Source organism: Nilaparvata lugens, chromosome 6 (assembly GCF_014356525.2).
Source record: "Nilaparvata lugens isolate BPH chromosome 6, ASM1435652v1, whole genome shotgun sequence".
Classification (NCBI taxonomy): domain Eukaryota; kingdom Metazoa; phylum Arthropoda; class Insecta; order Hemiptera; family Delphacidae; genus Nilaparvata; species Nilaparvata lugens.
The window spans coordinates 59546112-59573314 of NC_052509.1; the positions used below are offsets into that span (position 1 = coordinate 59546112).

Here is a 27203-nt window from a genome sequence, read left to right on the forward strand (position 1 = left end):
AAAAAATTAGAACTACAATATAAATTGCAATCAATTTCCCTTGATATTTCTAAATGAAAAAATTTTGTAACCAGCGAACAATGAAGACTTGCAGGTTTCAGGGGCAGTGGGCGCGCACAGGTTCACTCAATGACTGGAAAAATATACGCCTATGCTATGCGTAGAGTGAATGTATTTACCAAAGTTCAGTCAGTGAACGTCCAGTTTCTATTGTTTATGCCACAATTTACACTACACATATAAGTAATGAGTTATACATAGAAATAGATTGATAAGAAAATGGTTCAAGACTTTTAAGGTGAAGGTGGAATAAAGGTACATAAACCGATAATGTTGGGGCGGTAATCATTATACGACCGCGGCGCCCGGGGCGACCGCCCCGGTCGCCCCGCCCTTTGGGCGGCCCTGAGACCAATACCCAAAAACCACTTTTTTGGACTCAGGGGACCTTGAAACGTATAGAAATTTAGAAATTGAGGTACCTTAATTTTTTTCGGAAAGCAATACTTTCCTTACCTATGGTAATAGGGCAAGGAAAGTAAAAATCAGACTATAGAATATTATTCATCATAAATCAGCTGACAAGTGATTACACATATGTGTGGAGAAGCCAGTCTATTACTGTATTAATTTGTATAAGGTCCATAGTTTCAATCAAAAGATAAGATAAACGAACGCGCAACTCACTTTTTAAAAAGATTTATTTAATGAATAAAACACATACATAGTGGCAGCATGACTATTGGTAACGGAATGACACGAGAAATAATCTTACAGAGGTTTAAATACTAGTACAAAGTGCTTACTCTACAGTTCCTAAATCTATTGTCTTTTATATATATAACTCCTCCCCCCTTAAGATGAAGGTGTCCTCACCTTCATAAGGGTAGCTGGGGTGTAAGAAATATTTTAGAGTTTTCTAAGTGAAATTGAACATTATCTAATTTCTTTCTGGAATTACAAGTTTGTTAATGAATACATGAGAATGAAAAACTACATATAACATAATAAGTATTAAGCACGCCATTAATGTATAAACTACATATTCTGATAAGTTGCTACTAACTACAAAATCTTCAAGAATCAGTAATGGCTCTAAATAAGTATTTGCCTTATGTATTTCTTCAAAAGTAAAATTAGTGATTATTTTATTTTCATAAGTCGGTACTTCAGTAGGATATAGAACATTACTTTCCCAAAATGTATAAGGTTTACTAAAATTTAATAATGCTTCATCTTTTTCAAGGGCTATTAGTTGTGTAGATTTTGGATATGTTACAATATTTCTTGAGCCGTGAACAATTGAACTCTTGCTGATGTTAAACATTAAATATTGGTTTATAATCGGAATATATTTAATAAAAGAACTATACCCTTTGATAACTAAAGTCCTACAGCTATTCAATTTCTTATCACTAACCAATTCTTCTACACACTTGTTAACAACTTGTGTGGCATTTCTACAATAATAATTATTATTCAATAACTGGCAATCGCCTTCATACAATTCATGGCCTTTAATAACTAATGATGGATCAACATGTATCGTAATTATTTCATTGTTCGTTTTTACAGGATAAGACAGCATAAAAAGTGTTTCGTACAAATTAGATTCAAGTGGCAATTCAATAAAATAAGAAATAATATCATTATGAATAGAACAATGAACACTTCCTAATTCCCATAGCACCTTAGGCTCATCGGATATCAATTGTAATTTAATAGCTCTGATGACACGCGCCATCTCGTCAAAAGTGAGGATGCTTGAATGAATTATGTTAAGTTTACAAAATTCCAAACTCGTTCCTATATCATCTATTCTATTGTGAATTATTGTTAGCGTGTCAAACAAAATATGATGCTGTTCATTCAGTTCTACAGAATCAAATTTACTGTTGACAGAATTAAAATAATTGTTAAGTTTCAAATTATTAGCGTGGATTACATCAATTCCATTGTTAAAGCGACTAATTAGATTTTTGTTGATTGAAACTTGATTCTTAAGATCATGTTCTAAACTAATTTCGTTGGAATGCACTTTTGTCAAAATTTCATCATATTTAGCTTTATCATCAGCATCCATATTTCCTGTTAACCAAGAAATAGCGGAACCTAGTCCATTAAAAAGACCTCTTTTTATTCGAAATTTATTTAACAAAATATGATCGAATTTCATGGTAACTTGATCGAGATGTAATTGAAGTAATTTAATTTTTGTTTTATTGGTTTCTTTTCTATTTAACAATTGTATTGAATTTTTGAGTGTAGAAAGTTCATTTTGTAAAGCTGTAATGTTGATGTTATGCACGTAGGTGTAGGTTCTGTTAATGATGAAAGCATCCTGGATTCGGATGGGTACAACTCCTGCTGATCGTGAGAGGTCAGTCGTCTTGAATGCGTCTACTGGGGCCAGGTTGAGGGCTGCCAGGCTGACAATCAGGAGGGCGAAGTCTGCCAGTTTTAGACTTGTCTTGTGGCGGATCTTTGGGTTGTTTCGCCTTCGGCGGAGGTGTTCGTTCATCTGAAACAGAATTATCATTAGTTTTGTTCACTTTACGTGGTCGCTTAATGCGATTGGGATGAATCTTGAAGGGGCGTTTCTGGATCGCTCTTGAATTTGTCGCTAGATTGGTGTTCTTATCATATTTCACTTTGAAATATTTCGGCTTATTCTTCTTATTGAACGTCGTCTTGATGTACGGTTCATCCGGAATTTCAATCTCTTTTTCACGGTCTTGATTTACTTTTGTTGTTCTTGTCTCTTTCTCAGTTATTATTTTTCCTTTAACGAAATTGTGAATTGTTTTCAGTTTATCCAGATAATCATTCGTTCGTTCCTCTGTTACTAACGTATTAACCAAATCATTCATATATGGATTCTTCGAAACTCCATATGTAATCTCCATGGGTGTTAGTTTTAGATTGGAATTAAGCGTGTTGTTGAACGCTATCAGGGCTAATTTCATGTTTTCAAGTGTTGTCCTATTCTTGTTTTCCAATTGAAGAGCGTTGAGAAGTTCGATGAGGGTGGAATGCGCTCGTTCTAGAAGTCCTTGCGAATCAGGGTGGCCAGGCGTCACATAGTATGGTTCAATGTCATACAATTTGAAAAATTCTCGTAGGCTGTTATTATCGAATTCTCGTCCATTATCCATTTGTACTATTTGCGGAGTTGGAAAAGATGAAAGGTAGTCGAAAAGTATTTTCTGAATCTCGATTTGATTCAAACTTTCTAAGGGGTACGCTGCTAACCGTTTAGAAAAGCAATCTATTACCGTAAGAAATTTGATCTTATCGTACTGGAAAGTGTCTATCTGCATTTTTCAAAAGGTTTGTGTGGTGTAGGAGCAACTTTATATTCTACTTGCACTGGGTTCCTATCATATTTTACTTTTAAACAAATTTGGCACTTATTAATGTAGGCTGTTATATCGCGAAGCATTGATGGCCAGTAGTAGGTTTTCCGAATATGATTGTAGCTTTCATTGATTCCTCGATGGCACGTTTTCCCGCGGTGGTAGTTAGCGACAATGTCCTTCTGTTCTTCTCCATCAGTAACATCCAGATTGATCTTCTTGTAGCGTTTCAGTTTGACTGTTTGAAACGAGTCCGTTATGATATTAACAAAACTTGTATACATCACTTCATAATCAAGCTCGAGAGCGCCTTTCTTGTAACAATATATACCGTATGTTGTGTTCGGTAGAAGATATTCTAGGCATTTGTTCTTGATTTCTTCCTTATCAAACGGGTTAAGTATGTAAAAAGTCAATCTTGTTTTGTCAAAAATTTTCTGAATTTTCAGAGGATCGTTACCTCTTTCTAATATCAACTGATTATGTTCTACATTCATGATTTTGTCTTCTTCCATTATTGCAACTTGACTATTCGAACTATCCTGAGAGTGAATTGTTACACCTATACTTGCGGCATCGTCATTATTAGTATCTTGATTTCCATTTCCACATTCACGAAGAAACTCGTCCAAAACAACTCGACTGAGATCCTCTAAATCATCATCTGGTTCGGGGTTGAGCATGTTAACAGGGTGACTTGGAATGCGAGATAAGCTGTCAGCCACGAAATTCGTCCGGCCTTTCACGTATTTGATGTCGAAATCAAATTCTTCTAAATAGAGTTTCCATCTAATTAGTTTCGAATTGGGTTCCTTGATATTGTGTAACCATTGTAAGGGTTTGTGGTCCGTTTGAATTAAAAATTTCCTTCCATACAGGTAAGGACGAAAGTGTTTGCATGCATAAACGATTGCTAGTAGTTCCTTCTCTATAGTTGATAAGTTTACTTCATGTTTATTTAGAGTACGGGATGCAAACGCGATTGGTAGGTCCTTCCCATCAAATATTTGAGAAAGAACAGCTCCCATTGCAAAGTTGCTCGCGTCACATGTGAGTATGAACTGACGAGAAAAATCAGGCAATTGTAGTATAGGTCCATTTTGTAACATAAGTTTCAATTTCTCAAATGCTGCTTGGAAGTCCTTATCGTGTGGATTGAATGGTTTTTCCTTACCTAAAACGGTGGTGAGTGGTTTTGCTATCTTTGCATAATCTCTAATCATTTTTCGGTAATATCCTGTAAGTCCTAAAAATTGTTTAACTTCTTTAGGAGTACGAGGTAAAGGAAAATTCTTCACTGCGTCTATTTTCATGGGGTTTGGTTGTATTCCGTTTTCTGAAATTATATGACCCAAGTACAACAGTTCGCGCTTGAAAAATTCTGTTTTATGAAGCTGGATTTTCAAGTTGTGTTCTTTTAATTTTTCAAATACTGATTTGAGGTGTTTCAAATGTTCAGTGAGGTTGTCAGAAAAAACAATAATATCGTCCATGTACACTAAAACATTGTCCATTTTCGCGAAAATCATGTCCATACACTTCTGGAAGAAACTGGGTGAATTCTTTAGTCCAAAGGGGAGGCGTAGAAATTCATAGTGGCCATTTTCAGTAGAAAAAGCTGTTTTCGGGATGGAGTCTGGGTGCAGTTCAATCTGGTGAAATCCTGATTCTAAGTCGATAGCAGAGAAATAAGTAGCACGTCCTATCTTTCCAAATAAGTCCTCAATGTTGGGCAAGGGATACTTATCATCTACAGTCTTGTTATTCAATTTTCGAAAATCTACAACCATTCTGATCTTTCGTTGTCCTGATGCATCCGCTTTCTTGGGTACGACCCAAATCGGGGAGTTGTAGGGAGAGTTTGAGTGTTGAATTATTTTGTTCCTTAAAAGTTTGTCTATTTCCAATCGAATATCTTCTCGGAAGATTTGGGGATGCCGGTAATTTTTCGTGTAAACTGGATTTTCATCTGTAGTAATTATCTTATGTTTCATTAAGTTCCTGCTACTTGATATCTCGTTTTCTAGTTTTACAATTTCAGGATACTGTTTTACTAATTTCAAGATGTTGTCTCTTTCCTCCTCATTCATATGATCTGTTCGTAGAAGATTTGGAATGTCATTTATAAGCTTAGAAAATTTCGATTTACATGAATCACTTATATCTGTACAATCAACTATAGTTTCTACTTGTTCAACCTCCATTGGCTCAGGACAAATGGTCGTAAGTTCATGGGCGAAAACTAAACACATACATTCATTACTATCTATATTAACAAGTCCTTCTTCAATTCTATATTTATCTGCATTTACTTCTTTAATTATTCCTAACGTCATATCCGAGGCTGACTTAACCGGGACCGAAATCACGTTGTAGCCTGGTTGCAATTTAACACTCTTATTATCGAACAAAAATAACAAATCTTTCTCTCCATCCTTATATTCTAGCTTATTATTATCAAAGTTTAATCGCATTTTATATGCACGCATGGTTTCATTCCCAAGCAGTATATCATACTTGGACGAAAAATCAAATATATACAGTTTTATCTTATGAGGTTTGGAAAATACATTCTCTATATTACAAAACACATACTCATTCCCTGTGCTTTCTCCAACGGGAGTTTTCACAATAAAATCCTCTTTGTGACGAGTTACGCCAGGAGAGACTAGTGAAGGATGAACATAGTTCTTTGCAGATCCGGTATCGACGAGCCATTTCCTATCCTTCTGATCTACAAAGTAAGGAAGCGATTTATTAAGGATGTTTAAGTCGAATCGCTGGGTGGGTCCGTTGCATATCGGGGGCCTGACCCTAAAAAATGGTCGGTTAGTTTGTTCAGCGATTCAGTCAAAGTGTCAAGTTGAGATTGCATATTTTGAATCGGGTTCTGAGTGTACTCACTACTCTGGCAATCTAAGTGGTCTTCTTCCAGATAGTTGACTTCATATGGAGACTTATAATTCCTTAATTTTTGTACTGGATCCGTTCGCTGAGTGCGCATGGATACTGTGTTTGATGAGTTATTTATCGGAGTACTTGGTTTGAAATTACTGTTTTGTTGTTGTGGGAAACGTTGTTGGAAATTTTGTTGTTGTGGGAAGCGTTGTTGGAAATTTTGTTGTTGTGGGAAGCGTTGTTGGAAATTTTGTTGTTGAAGATTTCTTTGTTGCTGAAAGTTTGGACTTGAAAAACTTTGTTGAAAGTTGTGAGGTTGGGAGCTACTTGGTGGCGAGTAGAAGCTCTGTTGTTGGAAGTGCGGTTGATAAAATCTCTCATTGTTTTGGAATCGACGTTGTCTGCTTTGAAAAAAATTTTGGGTGTTTCTGTTTTGTCTGCTTTGTGATTGATAACTACTCTCATAGTTTGGGGTTCTAAATGTATTTGAAGCTTGAAAAAATCTGTTTTCAGTTCTGTTTAGGTTTAGTTGGTTCAGTACAATGCTGCAATCATTTATCAATTTGCTTCTGGCATCATCTAGATTTTGAATTTGAAGCACCTGCAAGTGGGATCCTAGCGTGGGATGGACTCCATGCACAAAGGTGTTCACTAGTGTTGCGTTAAGTTGATGTATTAAATTTGTTAGCAATTCTCCTGACACTCCATCTATTTTGTATTTTGTTATTACATGAGTACGTTTTTCTTCTAGTCTGTTTAGAAAGTCTATCGGGTGTTCCCTATTGAATGAGCACATTGCTGATATTTCTGCTATCAATTCTGGAACAGGCCTATTGTCTGCAAAGTTCTGTTTTAAGCTATTTATCAGTTCTGTTAGTGTTGAACAACTATTGTTGTAGGCTACAGCTTCCGCTGGTCCTTCTAGGTGGCACAAAGCTGTTTTAAAAAGAAGCCAATGATTACCTTCCTTTTCTACAATATGATCTGTACAATAAGCTCTCTGTAAATCTTCACAAGTTGAAATGAAATGAGGTAATTTGTAAGCTGTTCCATCGTATCTCGGTATGCACTTGAGAAGTTCATGTGGTAAGGGCTTGCTAGTTGCCATGGTAATATTAGAAAGAGTTTCTAACCTTGTTTCTTGATGGATGATCTCTGCGTTGACGGAAGGACTTACTGCAGTAGAGTCCTGATCCGGGTCTTCCTCCTCGTCCGACGATGGGCTGCGGAAAGTTCTGCAAGCGTCGTATCGGGTGATGTCTCGTCTGCTTGCCAGCGTGTAGTTGGAGTTGAGTTGTCCGTGTAGGGTTGTAGAACCACAGATAAAGAGTTGAAACTCACGTTTTTCGGCACTCGAGAACGTAGGTCGCGAAAAAGTTAATTGAACTTTTACCGAAAAAACTTCTGTAGTCCCTGTGCATCGGGCGCCAGATAAGATAAACGAACGCGCAACTCACTTTTTAAAAAGATTTATTTAATGAATAAAACACATACATAGTGGCAGCATGACTATTGGTAACGGAATGACACGAGAAATAATCTTACAGAGGTTTAAATACTAGTACAAAGTGCTTACTCTACAGTTCCTAAATCTATTGTCTTTTATATATATAACTAAAGACATTAAAGAGGTATGCATCTTTGAGCTGGGTTTACACAAAAGTTATTAACAAAATGGTTATAACTTTATCCTTATAGATTCTATTAGATTGAACGGAAGTTGACAAACACATATGTTCATCATGTGTATGATAAGTTATGTTCAATATAATATAATCTAAAAGGATTGAGTTATTAACATCTTTTAAATAAATTTGGTCTGATCGCAGCTTTAAGGTGTTTGGTTTCAATATTTTGTTTTGCAGTCATGGTATTATTATGCGTGCCCATCAGTATCAATATTCTCACATTCGAAAAAACTAATATTAATTTAATATGTCAATAAAAATGAACAAATGAACTAAATAATGCTGGAGAAATTATAATATTTTTGATTCTAAAAAATTAATTTTCATCAGATAGAAAGATCATCACGGAACTGGATGAATTATATCATATGAAATACAAATTCAAACGTGAACTGAGTTTGTTAACATTCAGAACAGTTGACATCTGGTACTTGTGGATGAGAATCATGAGGTCTACTACTGTTCACAGATAACTACTAGTATAATATATTCTGTTCAATAATTATTATATTCTGTAAATCAACCTTCAAAATTTTAAATCATCATTTCTGGACCGAAAATCAAGTGACGAAGCAGTGTGTGACTATATAACCTTATCTTTTGGACAACATTAACATTTTATCAAAATTTTATTAATTTTTTCTATTATCAATAATAGAATAAATGAAATATATATTAATAACCCCCTAACGTTATTAAGTCTGATACTAAAAATTGGAATACCCCCGTTCCATATTTGAAAACCAGAAATTATAAGTAAATTACCCTGAATGAAGTGTCTATTAACAACGTTAATTAAAATTCCCCCAATAATTTTAATTAATAAATTAATTAGATTACAACATTAACATTTTATAAAAAATTTTGGAGAGAAATATTACAGGCTTAGCCTAGTTTTTCCTCCAATGTCATAATTGTATTATGATATCGATTATAGTATTTTATACAATAAATAAATAAAATAAAAATAAATACTATTTTTTCCATTCACTTGGATCCTCATTCCTCAAGAAACAGACTGTTGCATGAAACACTGTTGTTCATTCTGTTGCATGTTGAATGATACAGTATCAAAGTGGTTTGTATCGTGTTTGCTGCCAGCGCTATCTAGCGTCACATACTATAACTACATTAAGCTTTTCTCTACTCGATTTTCCGTTGGTGCAACTTTGATCATGTCTTTTCATCAATTTTGGGGATCAGTTTTGCAAATTTGACCATCTATAAACTCTCTTTGATGAGTGAAGAACTGGCAAAATGAATTTCGATGCAGTTGGCATTGGATTTGTCACTGACAACTGACTTTATAGGTGCTGCCTCTCGCCAGAGTTTTGTGGGAATGTCTGTAAAAGTTCACATTTCAATTTGTGAGAGATCAAACTACTTGTGATGTGATCAGATTTATTTAGTATTTTTTGGAGAATCATCGAGATTAAGGACCCCTCGGGGTACTATTCAAGATGATTCATTGATTCTCAAAAATTGGTACACAGTCTATAGTGAGGTTTTGGCCATAGCCCATAGTCATTTTGGCCATAGTCAAGAACTTGTGGGTTGCAGAAAACCACCAGCCCTAAAAACAGCAGCTTCTCTTTGCCTCAGAAACAGAGTAAGGGTCAGCTACAGTCACATTTATAACATAGTTATTCAAAAGTATTCTTTGAGTATCTATAGTGAGGTCCACGTTATAATGGTAGTGTACGATTTGCAATGGTGTTGCTATCCTTGTCTATCGTTCAACAAATGTGAAAGAGTTAGGGGTTAGGTTTTATTTAGGTTATATTTAATAATGTTTTATTAGGATAGGTTAGGTTTTTGCTTTAAAATTGCAATATGCTAGAAGGGGCTAGGGTCTAGGTAGAGTTATGTTTTTTGATGTTTCAAAGGTAGAAGGATAGGTAAGGGGGTTAGGATTTTGCTTTGAACCACATGTTTGTGAACATGTTCATGAAATGAACCACATGTTTGTGAACATGTATATGCACTTCCAACCTGCACCGAGCACGCTCCGCCCTCATACCGCCCTCGTTCCTCCATCGAACCACAGTCGCTCCGCCCACGCACCCATCATGAACATTATGGAAGATGTTAGATCTTCTCGCGTTCCCTGGTCGAACCACTGTTGCTCCCCGGTTGATCATCAATTGCTCTGCTGAGGTGCGTACAGACTTTCGCTCTGCTCCGCAACCGGACGTCACTCCAGCAGAGCAATTGATGATCGACCGGCGAGCAAGAGTGGTTCGACCGGGGAACGCGAGAAGATCTAACATCTTCCGTAATGTTCATGATGGGTGCGTGGGAAGAGCGACTGTGGTTCGATGGTGGTACGAGGGCGGTACGAGGGAGGAGCGTGCTCGGTGCGGGTTGGAAGCGCGAATATGTGTACGCAGCTCTGGAGTGACGTTCGGTTGCGGAGCAGAGCAAAAGTCTGTACGCACCTATAGAAAACGAATAATAAACATATGGGATGAATGAACAGTAATCGACTGAGAAGTGAAGGCTTTGTTTCAAGTCGAGCCTTTGGCATTTGTCAGTCTGTCTTTGCAATAATTATGCCTAAACCAAGGCCGAGCTATAGAAGTATAATATTCAAATGTATCAACATTATAGCTCGGCCAAGCCTTGTTTGATTATAATGAATTAATAATTTGTAATGAATTTTCAATAGCCTCTCAATTTTTATAGGGGAGCTGATTCACTCATTTATAATGTGAAACCTTTTCTTTAGTAAAGCTTTTAAATCAAATTTGACTAGGTACTTCTGATGGGAATGACATCTATAATGAATCAATTCATAGTGGTCAAATACTTTTTATTGTGAATCTGCAATAATTGTGGTGTTTTTTATTTTATATTACAATGTTTTAAATGTTTACTGTACCATGCAGAATCAAAACATGTTCAATTATTTTGAAGTAAGGTAAGTGAAGATTACAGTACAAGCTACACCTATGTTCCTGATTGAATAACACATATGCCCAGTTGCACAGAAGTATGTTGAATTTTAAACATGATATGGAGTGGCCGTAGTCGATTGGATTAGATGCTGACTTTATGATTCAGAGGCCCGGGTTCAAATCCATTGAGGACATAAACATGGGTTTGTAATCCCATCGACAAAACAAAATCACCTATATGGGTGATTCACTCCAGTCCAGTGTCAGCCAGTGCATATTTTGAACATTATCAGATTTTATTTGACTGACTTGGTAAATCCTAGCATTTATAACACTCAATGATTTTCGTCAGAGTTGTAAACATATTTCATGTTTTGGTGAGTCTCCCTTTTTCTTCTATCCTACATCTTAATTCAAAAAATCTGGTGTGGCGCACTCACACAACTTTCCTTGCCGATATGAAAATTGATCACACGTCGCTAGTGTTCCAGCGCATCTCAAGTCTACTATTCAAAGATTTGAGCCAGCTGGTGACAGGACAATAACGCTGGAGACACACGAGGTCTGCTATCTCTTCATAGTGAATCATTAAATAGAATCAACAGTTGCCAACAGTTTGCAATAATTGGATAATCACATCTTCTCGAATTTCGAGCTTATTTCTAATTTTAGGTGAAAATGTTACTGAACATTAATTGTAGAGATTCTCATGCTCAATCTTTTCCACTCGAAATTTTTTGTTTGAATTGTATCTGAAGCCTGATAATTGAGAATCTAAAATCACAATTGCATAGATGGGGCAGAGCTCCTGAAATTTTTACAAATAGGTACCGGTATGGGACTTGTGGCAGTTGATAGAGCTTATCGATGACTATTCTAGGTATAACTTTAATCAAAATCGTTGGAGCCGTTTTCGATAAAATCGCAAAAAACCCTGTTTTAGACAACATTTTCGCCATTTTAGCCACCATCTTGAATCGCAGTTAATCGAAATCGTTCTTGTCAGATCCTTATAGTCTAAGGACCTTAAGTTCCAAATTTCAACTCATTCCGTTAATTGAGAGATGAGATATCGTGTGCACAGACGCACATACACCCATACACACACACACACACACATACAGACCAATACCCAAAAACCATTTTTTCGGACTCAGGGGACCTAGAAACGTATAGAAATTTAGAAATTGCGGTACCTTAATTTTTTTCGGAAAGCAATCCTTTCCTTACCTTTGGTAATAGGGCAAGGAAAATAAAACGCTAAATTAAAACCCGAGAGAATGCTAATTTCTTCCACCAGAGCAGACATAATCTAGTAGGCAGCTGATGTCAAGCATTGAACAAACAGCTGAGACATGCGCGCTAAATACAAAAATGAAATGAGGAAAAATGCGAAGTGAGATTTAACACATGACTTAACTTATGTGCAAATAATTATTATTGCAATTACAATTTTACTATTGAAGTTAGTAAGCAGTAAAAACACCTCAGCGTTGAGACAAGGAAAACAGAATCATAAGTTATAGTTCTGGGGTAACCAAACACCTTTTTAAAAAGAAAACTTTATTTTCAAACACATAATTATAAAATATACATCGAAAAAGAGAGAAGTGCTCTCGGTGAAGTTTGGCAGTAGACTGACTAAAAGTACTATGATCGAGCATTACAATGGAATACAGCGTCAGCAATAATATTAGGTGTTACCAGATGTAACTCCTCCCCCCTAAGAGTGAAGCTGCCCTCAGCTTCAAAGAGATAAAAAACATATATTATATTTTAAGTATTATAAACTAAGTACATGGTAGTCTGGGCCATATTTGTTCTGGTTCATGCTGTACAGTATAATTTTCAACTTCAGATTTACAACACATTAAGTTACAACGTTTGTGCCAGATAAACAGCCGTTTGAGAAATATTATAACAATCAATAAAATTACAGTAAAAATAAGCAATAGAATAATACATAGGTTTCGATTATCGGTCAGAGGTAACTCATCTAGAACATCAAGTTTTTGAAAATTTATATTAGCAGCATGTACTTGATCAAAGTTGAAGTTGGATAGTCGTTTTTTTACTACAAATTCAGTTGGAAGTACAATTTCGTTTTCCCAAAATATATTTGGTTTGTAGTAACCAATCAGTGTTTCTGAGCTATTAATTTTCAACAATTGCGTTTTCTTATTAAGAAAAAGAGTAATATTCTTGTTCACATCAGTATTCAGAACCATACATGTACTAAAATTAAATAATATAAAACTATCAACTATTTCTACATATTTTATGAAAGAATCTCTGTCTTTCAAAACTACCTTACTACATCCGTCTAGATTCCTATCATTTAATAATTGCTCAATACATTTATCATTAAGTTCGCTTACTTCACTACAATAATAATCATCATAAATGAGTTCACAATTTCCAGAAAATAATTTGTCATTTTGAAGAACAAAAGAAGGATGTGCAATAGTTGTTAAAATTTCGTTACCGACAATGACAGGATAAGACAATAGAAAAAACGTTTCATAAACAGTTGACAATAGCGGTACGTCCACAAAATATTGTTACCGCCAATATAACTTCGGCAGTTTCCTTTTTATATCTGTCGGTAAGTTGGCTGTGTGTTTTGAATCAATCGCGCTCACCCATGGCCATCTAACATGCCACTGCCATCAGCCGCAATGATATCGCCAAGCCCATTGTAGATGGCACTGCTCTCTCTCTCGGCTTGTTTCACTCACTTCTACTTCGCCCGTTCCCGCTTCGACAAGATAGCTTGTTCTAATACGTGCACTAACGCTACCAATTTTTCCTCCCTGTGAAAGAACTTATAAATGTACGACCTCTTCGCTGCGACATGGGCCCATGTTTTCCCCCTAGCCAGTGCAAGTGATTTCTTATTACAATAACGTGCTACCGCCTACCCGAACGAGAAAACCGCTGTTACAGTCCACTGCGAACCCGCCATCCTTGTACGAGAAGCTTCTTAAAGGTAACGACTTTATTTTGAGCTACTAAGTAACGTGATTTGAAGCCCATTACATTGGCTCTAACACGATTCTGGTCCAACCGAGCCGCATGAAATTATTACGATCGACCTATGGATAAATCTTCAATTATTTTCGCATTCTTCGAATTTCTCAAGGTTGAGGTTAGATGAATCGAATCAGTAGCGTGCAAGCATCGACTATCGAAATATCGATCATTAACCGTCATCAATCATCGAGATATCGACTATCGACTATCGATTTTACTGAAACATCGACCTAGCCTCAAAATTTTGTTTACAAAATTATTTTTTGAACTGTTTTTGAATGTTTTTTCGCTGAAATGGCCGAGGTACTCTTGCTCAACAAGCTAAAACGCACTCAGCTGTCGCTTTGCGCTTTAGCCAACAAATATGAATTTGAAATACCGATAAAATTATGCGATTATTATTTGGACTTAAACAAAAAATTTGAAAAATCAGCTGATGATTTTAACAACCTACAATGTGATGAAATGCCTTTAGCTACTTTGACGGAATTCGATAACGTTCAAAAGGAATTTCAAGACACTTTTGATCAAATTAAATTAAAAGAAGAAGTAAATACCTGCACTCCTACTGAATCTAAAGCGTCAAATTTTATCAAGCCGCAATTGTCCATCCCAGTATTCTCTGGAGACATGGAGCAATGGGCTTCCTTTAAAAACGTATTTGAAGCGGCTGTACATAATTGCAAAGACTTTTCAAATGATGAAAAATACTATCTACTTGTATCCTATTTACGTGGAGACGCCTTGTGCTTAGTTCAAAACTTTGCTGACACTGAAAATGCATACAAGCTTGCCTTCGAAAGTTTGCATAACCGATATGACAACAAACGCTATCGAGCTTATGCCTTATACAGCAAAATCACAAACTTTCAGCCGAAGGGCAGTCTTGTTGAAGTACTTAGACATTTTGCCATTGAATTAGGCTCAGCTAAGCAATCACTATTTAATTTGAAATTGAACCATGCTGATTTCTTAATAACAATGATTTGCCTTCAGAAATTGCCTAACGCTGTAAGAGCCAAATTTGAGAATTCTTTGGGCCCTGACGACTTACCTGCTTTTGACCACCTGATGAAATTCATTTCCAACCAAGAAAAATCGCTGGAGGTAACCGCCATCAATGAGGTGAGCGAACAGTTATCTAGTGCTAGTTACACCGCTATACCAACCGCAAAAGTGAAGACTGAAGATCATTCACAAGTAGTAAAACCGCAATTTACTGAAAACAAAAGTGGCAGCAATCTGTGTGTACTATGCAACATTCCTCATCCATTGTACAAATGTGAGCGCTTTAGGAAGGAACCTATCAACAAACGAATGGATATTGTCAAGCAAAACCGCAGATGCTTCGGATGCCTCGGGTCCCACCTCAAAGCCAAATGCAATTCACTGTCCTCTTGTCGTGCATGTAAATCAATCCATCACCATACCCTGCTATGCAAAAATAATGAGAGTTCACAATCCTTTTTAATTGCTGAACGCCGACCAGATCGCTACCCTTCTGGCTCTCATAATAGGCCTACCATATCTAGTTACCAACCAGCTTCCACCTCTGGAGGTGCTAGCTGTCGCTCCCCGCCACCAGGATTTGAACCAATGTCAACACAGCGGTTTACCGATGACATACACTCATCACAATATGTAAGTAATTCATGTTGTACCGATTCGAGAATCCCGCAAAACACGGCCAGTCCCTCACGGTCTTCTTCGTCACCTTTTGGCACAGCGCCTGTGACCAATATCTCAACCCCAACCCGCAGTTCATCCACCGGCATGCCGGACACCTTCAGTGGCTGTGCACAAGTGAAAGCTGTACACGCTTCTGCTTTACTGGGCACCGCTATCGTTGCCGTTGTTGATCAATACAACCGATCACAATTACTACGTGCTGTATTGGATTGTGGCTCCATGAGATCGATTATCACTACCCGAGCTGCCCAGCAACTTGGTATCACCATCATGCCCGCACGCATTCAGATTAATGGTATCTCTGAACAAGCGACCGCTGTAAAAGGTACCACTCATTTGACACTGCTATCTCGACCGCAGTTTAACACCTTTCTCCAAACTGAAGCCCTTGTCTTAGAGCAAATAGCTGGTGACCTACCCGCTTTTCCAATCAGCAGTGAGCTCAAAACCTCACTTTCACATTTGGATCTCGCTGACCCTGGTTTTGACCAACCCAATAGGATAGACCTCTTGATTGGAGCTGACATTTATCCTAATGTATTTGTTTCTTCCGCCAATGCTATTATACCAGGAAATCCCGCTGCCTTCGCCACTATATTTGGCTATGTTCTGAGTGGAAAGCTAAATATTGAGGACTCGCCTGCTCCGCTTCATCAGATGCAACTTATCTGCACCATGTTTGCCCGCGAAGAACCGCTTGCTGAGGTCATGAACAAGTTTTGGGAGACTGAAGATGTCCAAATAAATGCGAAACTCTTATCACCTGAAGATGAACTCTGTGAACAGCTCTATGAGTCCACTACCTACCGCAATGATGAAGGCAGATATGTAGTCGCACTCCCCTTCAAGCCTAGCGCGCCTGTTCTTGTTTCAAACCGCAAGCAAGCTTATCGAAGTCACCTTGGATTATTAAAACGCTTGGAAAATTCTTCGGAACTAAAGAAGAAATATGACAACTTCATGACAGAATATCATGAGCTTGGCCATTTGGAACTTGCCAAATCCGCTTCTGACTATGTGATTCCACACCATGCAGTTTTTAAAAATAAGGACCCCACTCAGAAAATCAGGGTTATTCCAGTGCTTATTTAGCGCAACGCACATTGCAACAACTTGTCAAGGATGAAGGAGAAGCATTCCCTCTGGCAAGTAAAGTTTTAACAAGTCAAACTTATGTTGATGACCTGTTGGGAGGAAGTAACAATTTTTCTGAAGCACAAACGCTTATTTCTGAACTGATTGAGTTATTGTCGCTTGGCTCCTTTGAACTTCGGAAATGGAACTCTAATACTCCTGAATTGATCGCTAACTTGCCTGCAGAATTTTTGGAAAATCAAGATTGTATGTTTGATGACAACGCTACTGCAAAAGTTCTTGGAATTGTCTACAGCCCGCTCGCGGACAACTTTCGCTATTTCATTTCTCCTTTTAATGGGCAAATCACTAAAAGAACCGTTCTATCATTCATCGCTCGAGTCTACGACCCCCTGGGTGGCTCACTCCTCTCATAATGCTGTTCAAGCTATTCATGCGCACGCTGTGGTCTCAGCAATTAGCTTGGGACACTGAGGTTCCAGCCTCACTTCGAGCTCATTGGGAGCTGATTACCGCTGAAATTTCCTGTTTGGACAATGTTGTAATCCCGCGTTTACTCGCCTGTAACCGCTCTACTACCCGGCTGCTTGGATTCGCCGATGCCTCCGAAAAGGGGTTTGCTGCTTGTATATATATTCATGAAGAGACTGAAAATAGATATGTTAACTGCCGTCTCATAGCCGCCAAAAGTCATGTCGCCCCGCTGAAAACTATGACAATTCCACGCCTGGAATTGATGGGTTGTTTGCTGCTTGCTCGTTTACTATCCGCCATCTTACCTACGCTGTCCGAATATGATTTACAAGAAATTCGACTCTACACCGATTCCAAGACTGCCTTGGATTGGATCAACACACCCACATACAAATTGCAGATTTTTGTTGCCAACAGAGTACAGCAAATTACTCAGTTAACAAAACTTGAGTCATGGCATCACGTTACTTCTGCTAACAACTGTGCAGATATTGCTTCGAGAGGCTTGACTCCCGCTGAAATCGTCTCCTGCCATGATTGGTGGCACACTACCAATGCGTTTCGTTGTCTCGCCACTGACTTTCCCGTGTCCAATCATCTTGTTTCCAACATTGTACCTGAGATGAAAACTAACCGCTGTACATTCTCGCTACTGTTGAAGAACCAATTGAGAATCGTTTGTATACCGCTATAGAACGTGTATCCAAATTTGGAAAGCTATGTCGTATTTTTGTCTACATACTAAGATTTGTCAACCGCATCAAACCAGCCCGTTATGAATATCACTGCAAAATAGTCAAACAGATTGAAACCTGTGAAACGCCTGCCTCAATTGACACCACCGCCTGTGAAGCTGAAATAGCTAGAAAACTCATTGTTCATGTTGTGCAACGGGATAAATTTCAGAAGGAAATAACAGAGTTGAAAGCTGGAAAATGTCCTAAGCATCTACTAACGTTGCAACCGTACATTGATGATTACGATTTGATACGCTTATCTGGTCGTCTTGAGCACGCTCCGATTTCTAGTGAAGCTAGAAATCCATTATTGCTGCCGAAAAATGAGCATGTATCCTCACTCATCATTCGACACATACATCTTCAAAATTGTCATGCCGGTCCCCGCACCACACAAGCAGCTGTTTGCCAACAGTATTGGATAATCTCTGCCCGCAATCAAGTTCGCCGCATAATACATCAATGTGTCATTTGTAACCGCTTTTGCCGCACCAACCTACAGCAACGTATGGCCCCGCTACCTGCTGAACGAGTCACCGCCAATAGACCATTCAATTTAACTGGCTTGGACTTTGCTGGTCCTTTCTCATGCAAAACATCTTTATTGAAACGCACACAAACAACAAAAGGTTATCTGTGCATATTTGTATGTTTGACCACCAAAGCTACTCATCTAGAGTTCCTGTCCTCGATGTCTGTCAACAACTTCATCGCCGCTCTACACCGATTTATTGCCCGCAGAGGTGCGCCGCACACTCTGTTTTCAGACAACGCTAAGACTTTCACATCCGCCGCAAGAAAAATGTATGAGTTAGAAAAACTCTTGAAGACGATGCCCTCTGAAGTGAAGTGCTTTCTGTCTAACTACGGCATAAACTGGAAGTTCATTCCCCTTATGCTCCGCATCAAGGAGGCATATGGGAAGCCGCCGTCAAATCCGCCAAAACACTGCTACACCGCTGTATTGGGGACACAGCTCTTACATACGAAGAGTATGACACCATTTTCGTTAGAATTGAAAGTATTCTAAATAGTCGACCGCTTACAGAATTGTCCTCTGAACCTGCTGAAGCTGCCTCCGTGCTCACTCCGGGCACTTCCTAATTGGTAGACCTCTTACCGCACCACCGCAACCCATAGAGACGAAGGAACTATTGGTCGCACGCCGCTGGAGACTTACAAACCAAATGACCCAATATTTCTGGAATCGCTGGTCCAAGGAGTACCTATGCACCTTGATCAATCGCACAAAATGGAAAACCGCTGAAAGAAACTTGCAACTTAACGATTTGGTCATAATCAAATCTGTCAACACCTCTCCTCTCAGCTGGCCGTTAGGCAGGATTATTGCGCTACACCCTGGTAAAGATGGACTAGTACGTGTAGTCACTATCAAATGCGCATCTGGGAACATTGTTCGAGACATACGCAAAGTTCACCGCATCATTTGAAACCTTCTACAAGTTACCGCACACACCGCATGAAGACCGCCTCGCTCACATCCGTGAGGATTGTTATTGTCTACACCGCTGCTACTGTCTACACCGCCGTTCCTGTCTACACTGCTGTTTCTGTCTACACCGCTGCTCCTAGCTACACCACTGTTCCTGTCTGCGCCACCTTTCTGGTCATTTGTGCAACGCTCTCACTGTGTATTGTCACCGACCCGCTGGAGATTGTTTCCACCGCTATGAAAAACTGTTCGTTTTTGAGGGGGGGGTATGTTACCGCCAATATAACTTCGGCAGTTTCCTTTTTATATCTGTCGGTAAGTTGGCTGTGTGTTTTGAATCAATCGCGCTCACCCATGGCCATCTAACATGCCACTGCCATCAGCCGCAATGATATCGCCAAGCCCATTGTAGATGGCACTGCTCTCTCTCTCGGCTTGTTTCACTCACTTCTACTTCGCCCGTTCCCGCTTCGACAAGATAGCTTGTTCTAATACGTGCACTAACTCTACCAATTTTTCCTCCCTGTGAAAGAACTTATAAATGTACGACCTCTTCGCTGCGACATGGGCCCATGTTTTCCCCCTAGCCAGTGCAAGTGATTTCTTATTACAATAACGTGCTACCGCCTACCCGAACGAGAAAACCGCTGTTACAGTCCACTGCAAACCCGCCATCCTTGTACGAGAAGCTTCTTAAAGGTAACGACTTTATTTTGAGCTACTAAGTAACGTGATTTGTAGCCCATTACATTGGCTCTAACAAATATGAAATATGGTCTTTAAATATTCCACAATGTACTTTGCTTAGTTTCCATAACACACTAATTTTATTTGAAATAAAGCTGACATTTGAGTTTTTTTGTAGGAGAAAAAGATCATCATGAGAAATAATAGAAGAATGCAGTATTTTCAATTTACAAAATTCGAGACTAGTTACAATGTCAGATATTTTATTATTCAGAAGCAGGAGCGAGTCGAATAACAAAGAGGATTGCTGATTCATTTCCATTCGGTTGGATTCATTGAACAAAGAATTAAAGTAATTGCTGATTTTTAGATTATTCGCTCTGATTACTTTCATCTCATTATTGAATTCGTTAATTAATTTCTGATTTACAGAAAATTGCTTGTCTACATTGTTACTAAGATGATATTCATTAGATTGGACTGTCTGCAAAATTTTGTCATATCTTTCCTTATCATCAGCATCCATGTTCCCAGTGATCCACGAAATCGCGGATCCTAAACCATTAAAAAGACCTCTTTTCTGCCTATAATTAACTGATTGAATCTCATTCAATTTTATTCTTAGTGTATTTCAAATTCAATTTCATAATACTTAAGCGACTCTTATCAATATTATTCCTTTTAGCGAGAAAATCAACAAATGTTTCAATATTACTTAATTCTAAACGTAAATAACTAGTATTAATATTATGAACATAGGTAAAAGTTTCATTAATTATATGAGAATTCTGTATCTTGATTGGAGCAATACCAGATGTTCTGCTCAAATCTACCATCTTATAAGACGTTGCTGGGGCCAGCAACAGGAGAATTAGGGGCAGTACCATCACGTCCTGTAACAAATAAATCCTTTTTCTTACCCTTCACCGGTTTTTTAGGCCGTTTCATTCTGTTAGGGTGCAATTTAAAAGGGCGTTTTTGGATAGCTTTAGGATTCCTAGCTAATTGCTGTGTTGTATCGTAATTTACTTTGATGAATTTCGGTTTTGTTTTCTTATTAAATGTCGATTTTATGTGTGGCTCGTTTTCAATTTCAATATTCTTCTCACGATATACGTTCAATTTCTCAGTACGTTTTTGTTTTTCTTCTTCAATTTTATTCTTAATCATTTTATGCACTAGGTTGACTCTTTCAAGATACTGTTGGGACAGTTGTTCAGTTACTAATCTCTCTGTTATTCCGTTTACAAAAGGGTTATTCGATATTCCATATGTTATTTCCATAGGAGACATTTTCAAGGTAGAGTTTAGAGTATTATTGAAGGCAATTACCGCTAATTTCATATTAGTTTCAGTAGTGTTGGTTTTATTTTCAAGTTGAATGGCATTCAGAATTTCAATAAGTGTAGAATGAGTCCTTTCTACCTTGTCCTTCAAACCTTGCGAGTCTGGGTGTCCGGGAGTAACGTAATATGGTTCAATGCCATAAAGTCTCAGGAAATCACGTAGGCCTGCATTGTCAAATTCACGTCCGTTGTCCATTTGTACAATTTTGGGTATGGGGAAAGCAGAGAAATAGTCGTTTAAGCATTCTTGGATATCGACTTGGTTCAAACTTTTTATTGGATGGACCGTAAGCCGTTTGGAAAAACAGTCAGTCATCGTTAAAAACTTTATTTTGTCATATTGGAAGCAATCAATCTGTATTTTTTCGAACGGTGTTTCAGGAGTGGGTGTGATTTTATAGTCAACTCGAACGGGTCTCCTGTCATATTTAACCTTTAAGCAAACAGCACATTTATTAATGTAACCAGTCACATCCTGTAGCATTGATGGTCAGTAATATTTACGTCGTATTTGATTATAAGATTCATTGATACCACGGTGGAATGTTTTACCCTCATGATAATTAGAGATTACCTGTTTTTGTTCATAATTTTGTGTCACATCTAAGTTCATTCTTTTATACCGTTTAAGTTTGATCGAATCAAAAGTCTCTAGCAGTACGTTCTTGAAATTGTTAAAAATCCGTTCATACTCATCGTATAGGGCTCCGGCACGCGAGCAGAAAACTCCATACTTTGTATTCGGTTTCAAATACTCTATACATTTGTCCTTCATGTCATCGTAATCATTAGCATTCCTAAAATAAATAATCAATCTATTTTTATCAAAAATCTTAATCAAGCGAGGGGGTTGGTCACCTCGTTCAAGTACTAATTGGTTATGTTCTACATTCAGAATCATATCGTCATCAGCAATAGTTACTTGCTCGTTTGAACTCTCTTGAGAGTGTATTGTGGCTAAACTGTTATTATCATCTTCACGTTCATTACCATTTTCATTATTATTTACAACATTTTCATAATCAATATCACGCACAATGTTTTCATTAGCATCATTGTCGTCATTTCTATTATCAATACGTATAATATCATCATTATCAGTTCCTACGGCGGGTTATCTATTTGTTGGAGAATTTCATCAAGGGAACTAACGTCTATGGAGGGAGCTTCAGTACGAGTATTGAATCGCAGCAATTCGTCCACGTTAATATCATCGAATTCATGATCAGGGTCGTGAGCACTATTATCAAAACCGTGAAAGCCATCTTCTAGACCAGTTTCGTGGGGGTCAGTAGCAATATTCGCAAACCCGCGAAAGCCATCTTCAAAATCTAAAAAATCATCTTCCTCATTTTCCATCATGTGAACATTATTAGGACGAGACAGAGCGTCCGCTACGTAATTGGTCTTCCCATTTATGTAAATAATATCAAAATCAAATTCCTCTAATAATAGTTTCCATCTAATGAGTTTCGAGTTTGGTTCTTTGATGCTATGAAGCCACTGGAGAGGCTTGTGATCAGTTTGAATGAGAAACTTCCGTCCGTATAAATAAGGTCTGAAATATTTACAGCACCAGACAATAGCCAATAACTCTTTTTCTATGGTGGAGAGATTGATCTCATGATTATTCAAAGTTCGCGAAGCATACGCTACTGGTAGATCTTTTCCTTCAAAAACTTGGGATAATACCCCTCCTATAGCATAATTGCTCGCGTCAGTCGTGACAATGAACTGTTTAGAGAAATCAGGGAGTTGTAATATTGGACTGTTCTGTAACATTGTTTTCAATTTCTCAAATGCATTTACATATTCTGTATTATTAATATCGATCTTTACATCCTTTTTCAATGCCTGAGTCAGAGGTTTTGCGATTTTTGCATAGTTCTGTATCATTTTCCTATAGTAGCCTGTTAACCCTAAGAATTGTTTGATTTGTTTTTCGGTTTTAGGTATTTTAAAATCCTTTATGGCCTGCAATTTGGCTGGGTTGGGTTGAATACCGCGTTCTGAAACAATGTGGCCAAGGTATAACAATTCTCTTTTGAAAAATTCGGTTTTGTCAAGCTGTATTTTGAGATTGTGATTTTGTAGTTTCTTGAAAACAGATTTCAAATGTTTCAAATGTTCTTCTAAATTGTCAGAGAATACTATTATATCATCCATATATACTAATACATTCGGCATTTTAGCAAACAATATATTCATATTTCTTTGAAAGAATGGGGGTGCATTTTTCAGCCCGAAAGGGAGCCTAAGAAACTCGTAGTGACCATCTTCCGTTGAAAAAGCAGTTTTAGGAACAGATTCTGGGTCCATTTCGATTTGATGGAAACCTGAGTACAAATCTATTGTGGAGAAATAAGTGGCTCTCCCAATTTTACCGAAAAGATCTTCAATGTTTGGTAAAGGATATTTATCAGCTATCGTCTTGTCATTAAGTTTCCTGTAGTCTATCACCATTCTTATTTTCTTTTTTCCTGAAGCATCTAGTTTTTTTGGAACAACCCATATTGGGGAATTGTATGGAGAGTTGGAGGGTTGAATGATTTTATTTTGCAGCAGTTTATCAATTTCGATTTGTACGTCTTTCTTGAATATTTGGGGGTACCTATAGTTTTGTGTGTACACAGGATTGTCATCTACAGTATTGATCTTATGTTTTAATAAGTTTGTTGAACCAAGAGGAATATTATCAAGCTTTATTATCGCAGGGAATTTGATAATTAAATCGTATATCTCTCTTTTTTCTTCGTCATTCATGTGGTCAGTTCGTAAAGTTTCATGGATCAATTTCTTTATCAATGCAAAATTTTCAGGACGTGTGGTCATTGAGTCATTATGCGAGTCAAGAATCGTTTCTACTTCCTCAATTTCCATGGGTTCAGGACTGATGGTCATGAGTTCATGAGAGAAAGCTATACAAGTACATTCACCATTAACAATATCAACTATACCTTCTTCAATACAATAGTTAGAATTATTTATAGGTTTAAGTAATCCCTGTCCTACAGTGGGAATAGACCTAACTGGGATAGTTATTACATTAAATCCAGGTTTCAATTCAATGTGTTTTCTACTAGAATTAATTACAGATAATAACGGTTTTGATACATTGCCATAATCTAACGTATTAGTCTCATAATTTACATGGGCTTTGAGTTGTTGCATAGTTTCATTACCTAAAAGAATATCGTACCTGTCGGAAAAATCATATATATACATCTTAATTCTAGAAAGATTCGGAAATAACGTGGATGGACCAAAAAATATATACTCATGTCCACCACTTGTACCAGCCGGGGTTTTTACAACAAATTTTTCCTTATATCTAGTTACAGTTGGCGGTATTGCAGGATGTACATAATTCATCATCGATCCAGTGTTAACAAGCCATTTTCTGTTTACATCATCGACAAAATAGGGTAGCGATTTATCAATAATATTCAATTCAAGCTCTATGGGGGGGTTTCCGCCGGATTGGGGCCACACCCTAAAAAATGATCTGCCATTTCATTCACAGCTGATGTTAGATTGTTGAGTTGCGATTGCAACAATTGAATACGAGTCGATGCATTTACTTGATTGATATCATCATTTGATTCATCGAGATAGTGAAGATCCTGGAAAGGATTGGTTCTTGCCGAATTGTTAGCATTTCTATTAGTAGAAGCAGTACGCATGGAGACAGTATTCTGCGAGTCCCAGTTGTGAGACTGTTGAATGTTTCGTGCTCCGTTTGAAAAGTTACGAGAATTGTTATTGAAAGATTTCGGTTGGAAATTTTGAAATTGCGACTGCTGAAAAGTAGAGGTAGAGGGAACTACACTTTGTTGGAAATTAGAATGTTGAGGCTGTTGAAAATGGATTTGATGAGGGTGTTGGAACCGATTCTGATTGAAGTGTTGCTGGCGGAAATTCCGAGGAGAGAATTGTCGGAATTGATTGAACACTGGTTGCGGTTGAAAGAAATTCCGCGGTTGGAACTGAGAATTGATTTGCTTTTCACTCACTGCACTTTTGTCACTTACGGGCTCTGCACATTTTAATTGTTTCAAAACAATGCTACAATCACTGCGCAGGGTATCGCGGGCGTCGTCCAAGTTCTTGAGTTTGTATACCTGAAGATGAGCTCCGAGTGTTGGATGAACACCGTGAATGAGCGTGCGGACAAGAGTTGTATCGAGTTGTTCGAGAAGATTTTTCAGGAGATCCCCGGTTACACCATCAAGCTTATAGCGGGTCACCACTCTGGTGCGTTTTTCACTGAGTCTTTGTAGGAAGTCGAGGGGGTGTTCGTATTGGAATGATTTCATTACAGCAATTTCGGCTATTAGGTCAGGGACCGTGCGTTTATCAGAGAAGCTTTTCGTTAAAAGTTCAATAAGTTCAGCTAAGTTGGAACACTCGCAATTTTGTACAACATCATCTGCAGCACCTTCCAAACTGTGGAGGGCGGCAGTAAATAACAGCCAATGATTTTCTTCGCGTTGTGATTGTTCAATTTTATCGTTACAATACAGATTGAAAATGTCTTGGAGAGATTTGATAAATTTTGGAATTTTATTGGAAGTTCCATCGAATTTTGGAATATAGTCCAGCAAATATTTCGGGATAGATTTGGTTGACATGATCACAGGGTCTAATTTTGACGGTCGAATGAGTGTAGAAGATGAAGTGAAGAAAATGTTCGCATCTGTACTTACAGTTGATGGTAGTTTTACTTCCGTCTCAAATTTGTGGAAGGAGTCTTCGTTGTCTGTCAGGTTGAACTTCGAAGGTCGCAGGTGTGGTACGGTACGCAGAGAACTTGTCTTGAAGGGTTCACCTCACTCACTGGTTTTCCGGATTTTTCACGAAGTCGAAATTAAAGATCGCGAATCGAAAAAAACTTGTTGTTAAATGAACAACCTCGAAAAAACGTAAGGAAGGTAGTTCGGGCGCCAGTTATAGTTCTGGGGTAACCAAACACCTTTTTAAAAAGAAAACTTTATTTTCAAACACATAATTATAAAATATACATCGAAAAAGAGAGAAGTGCTCTCGGTGAAGTTTGGCAGTAGACTGACTAAAAGTACTATGATCGAGCATTACAATGGAATACAGCGTCAGCAATAATATTAGGACGGTGTTACCAGATGTAACTATAGACAATGCAGAGTGTATTAAAATAAGTACAGCTACGATGATCGAGTTAATCGCAATTAATAGATTATCTTTAGATTTTAAGCATTATGATATAATGCTTTCCGGAATCAAGCGCGCAGAAAATCTATTAATTCAATTTTTATTTCAGCAAAATAAGTTTTGAAATTTTTGAATTCCCATTTTTTTTATTTTTACTTTTTTCCATGACTATTTGAAATCTTTGTATTTCTTGAATTCGGTACTATTTTTGTTATCTGTATTGTTTCTTTTTGCATGAGTATTTTTATCTTTCATTTGTATTATTTTTCTATCATTTTCATTTGTAAGATTTTTATTGTAAAGGAGACATATTTGGGGAAACCCGTTGTCTCCATTGTGAATAAATAAATAAATAAATAAATTATAAAAGTTGCTAAAATTTTTGAGGTTATTATTTACTGGATTCCTAATTTGAGAGATTTCAAATACAATATTTTTATCAGACAAACTATAACAATATTAAATAATATAATAATGATGATATTATTCAAACATAGAAAATAGAGATGGTAAAACAATGACATAAGTAATCATTATGATCATTGCTCCATTGCGGGAAATATTATTAATTATTATCAATCGTATGTAATTCAAATTAAAAGCTGCTTTGATTAATCAAAACTAGCTTTTAAAGTTCATAATTTGAATGTACACAACTTGTAA

At 37.5% G+C, this 27203-nt stretch overlaps 2 protein-coding genes across 2 annotated transcripts in view; both read right to left on the minus strand.

The window, feature by feature from the left end:
- Positions 1–27203, minus strand: part of LOC120352067 (UDP-glucose 6-dehydrogenase-like) — a 118579-nt gene that overhangs the window by 68376 nt on the left and 23000 nt on the right.
- Positions 5007–7373, minus strand: LOC120352068. The gene is made up of 2 exons (XM_039431575.1): positions 6504–7373; positions 5007–6473 (listed from the first exon to the last, which is right to left on the minus strand). The coding sequence occupies exons 1-2, from the start codon at positions 7360–7362 to the stop codon at positions 6124–6126; spliced, it is 1209 nt and encodes a 402-aa protein (XP_039287509.1). The 5' UTR covers positions 7363–7373; the 3' UTR covers positions 5007–6123.

What these genes read in the sequence shown, in the direction of transcription:
- LOC120352068 (XM_039431575.1), bottom strand. Translation starts at nt 7,362, where the DNA reads ATGGCAACTAGCAAGCCCTTACCACATGAACTTCTCAAGTGCATACCG. An exon ending in AAGAAATCTTCAACAACAAA is followed by an intron (nt 6,474 to 6,503) that starts ATTTCCAACAAC and finishes CACAACAACAAA; the next exon opens with ATTTCCAACAACGCTTCCCA.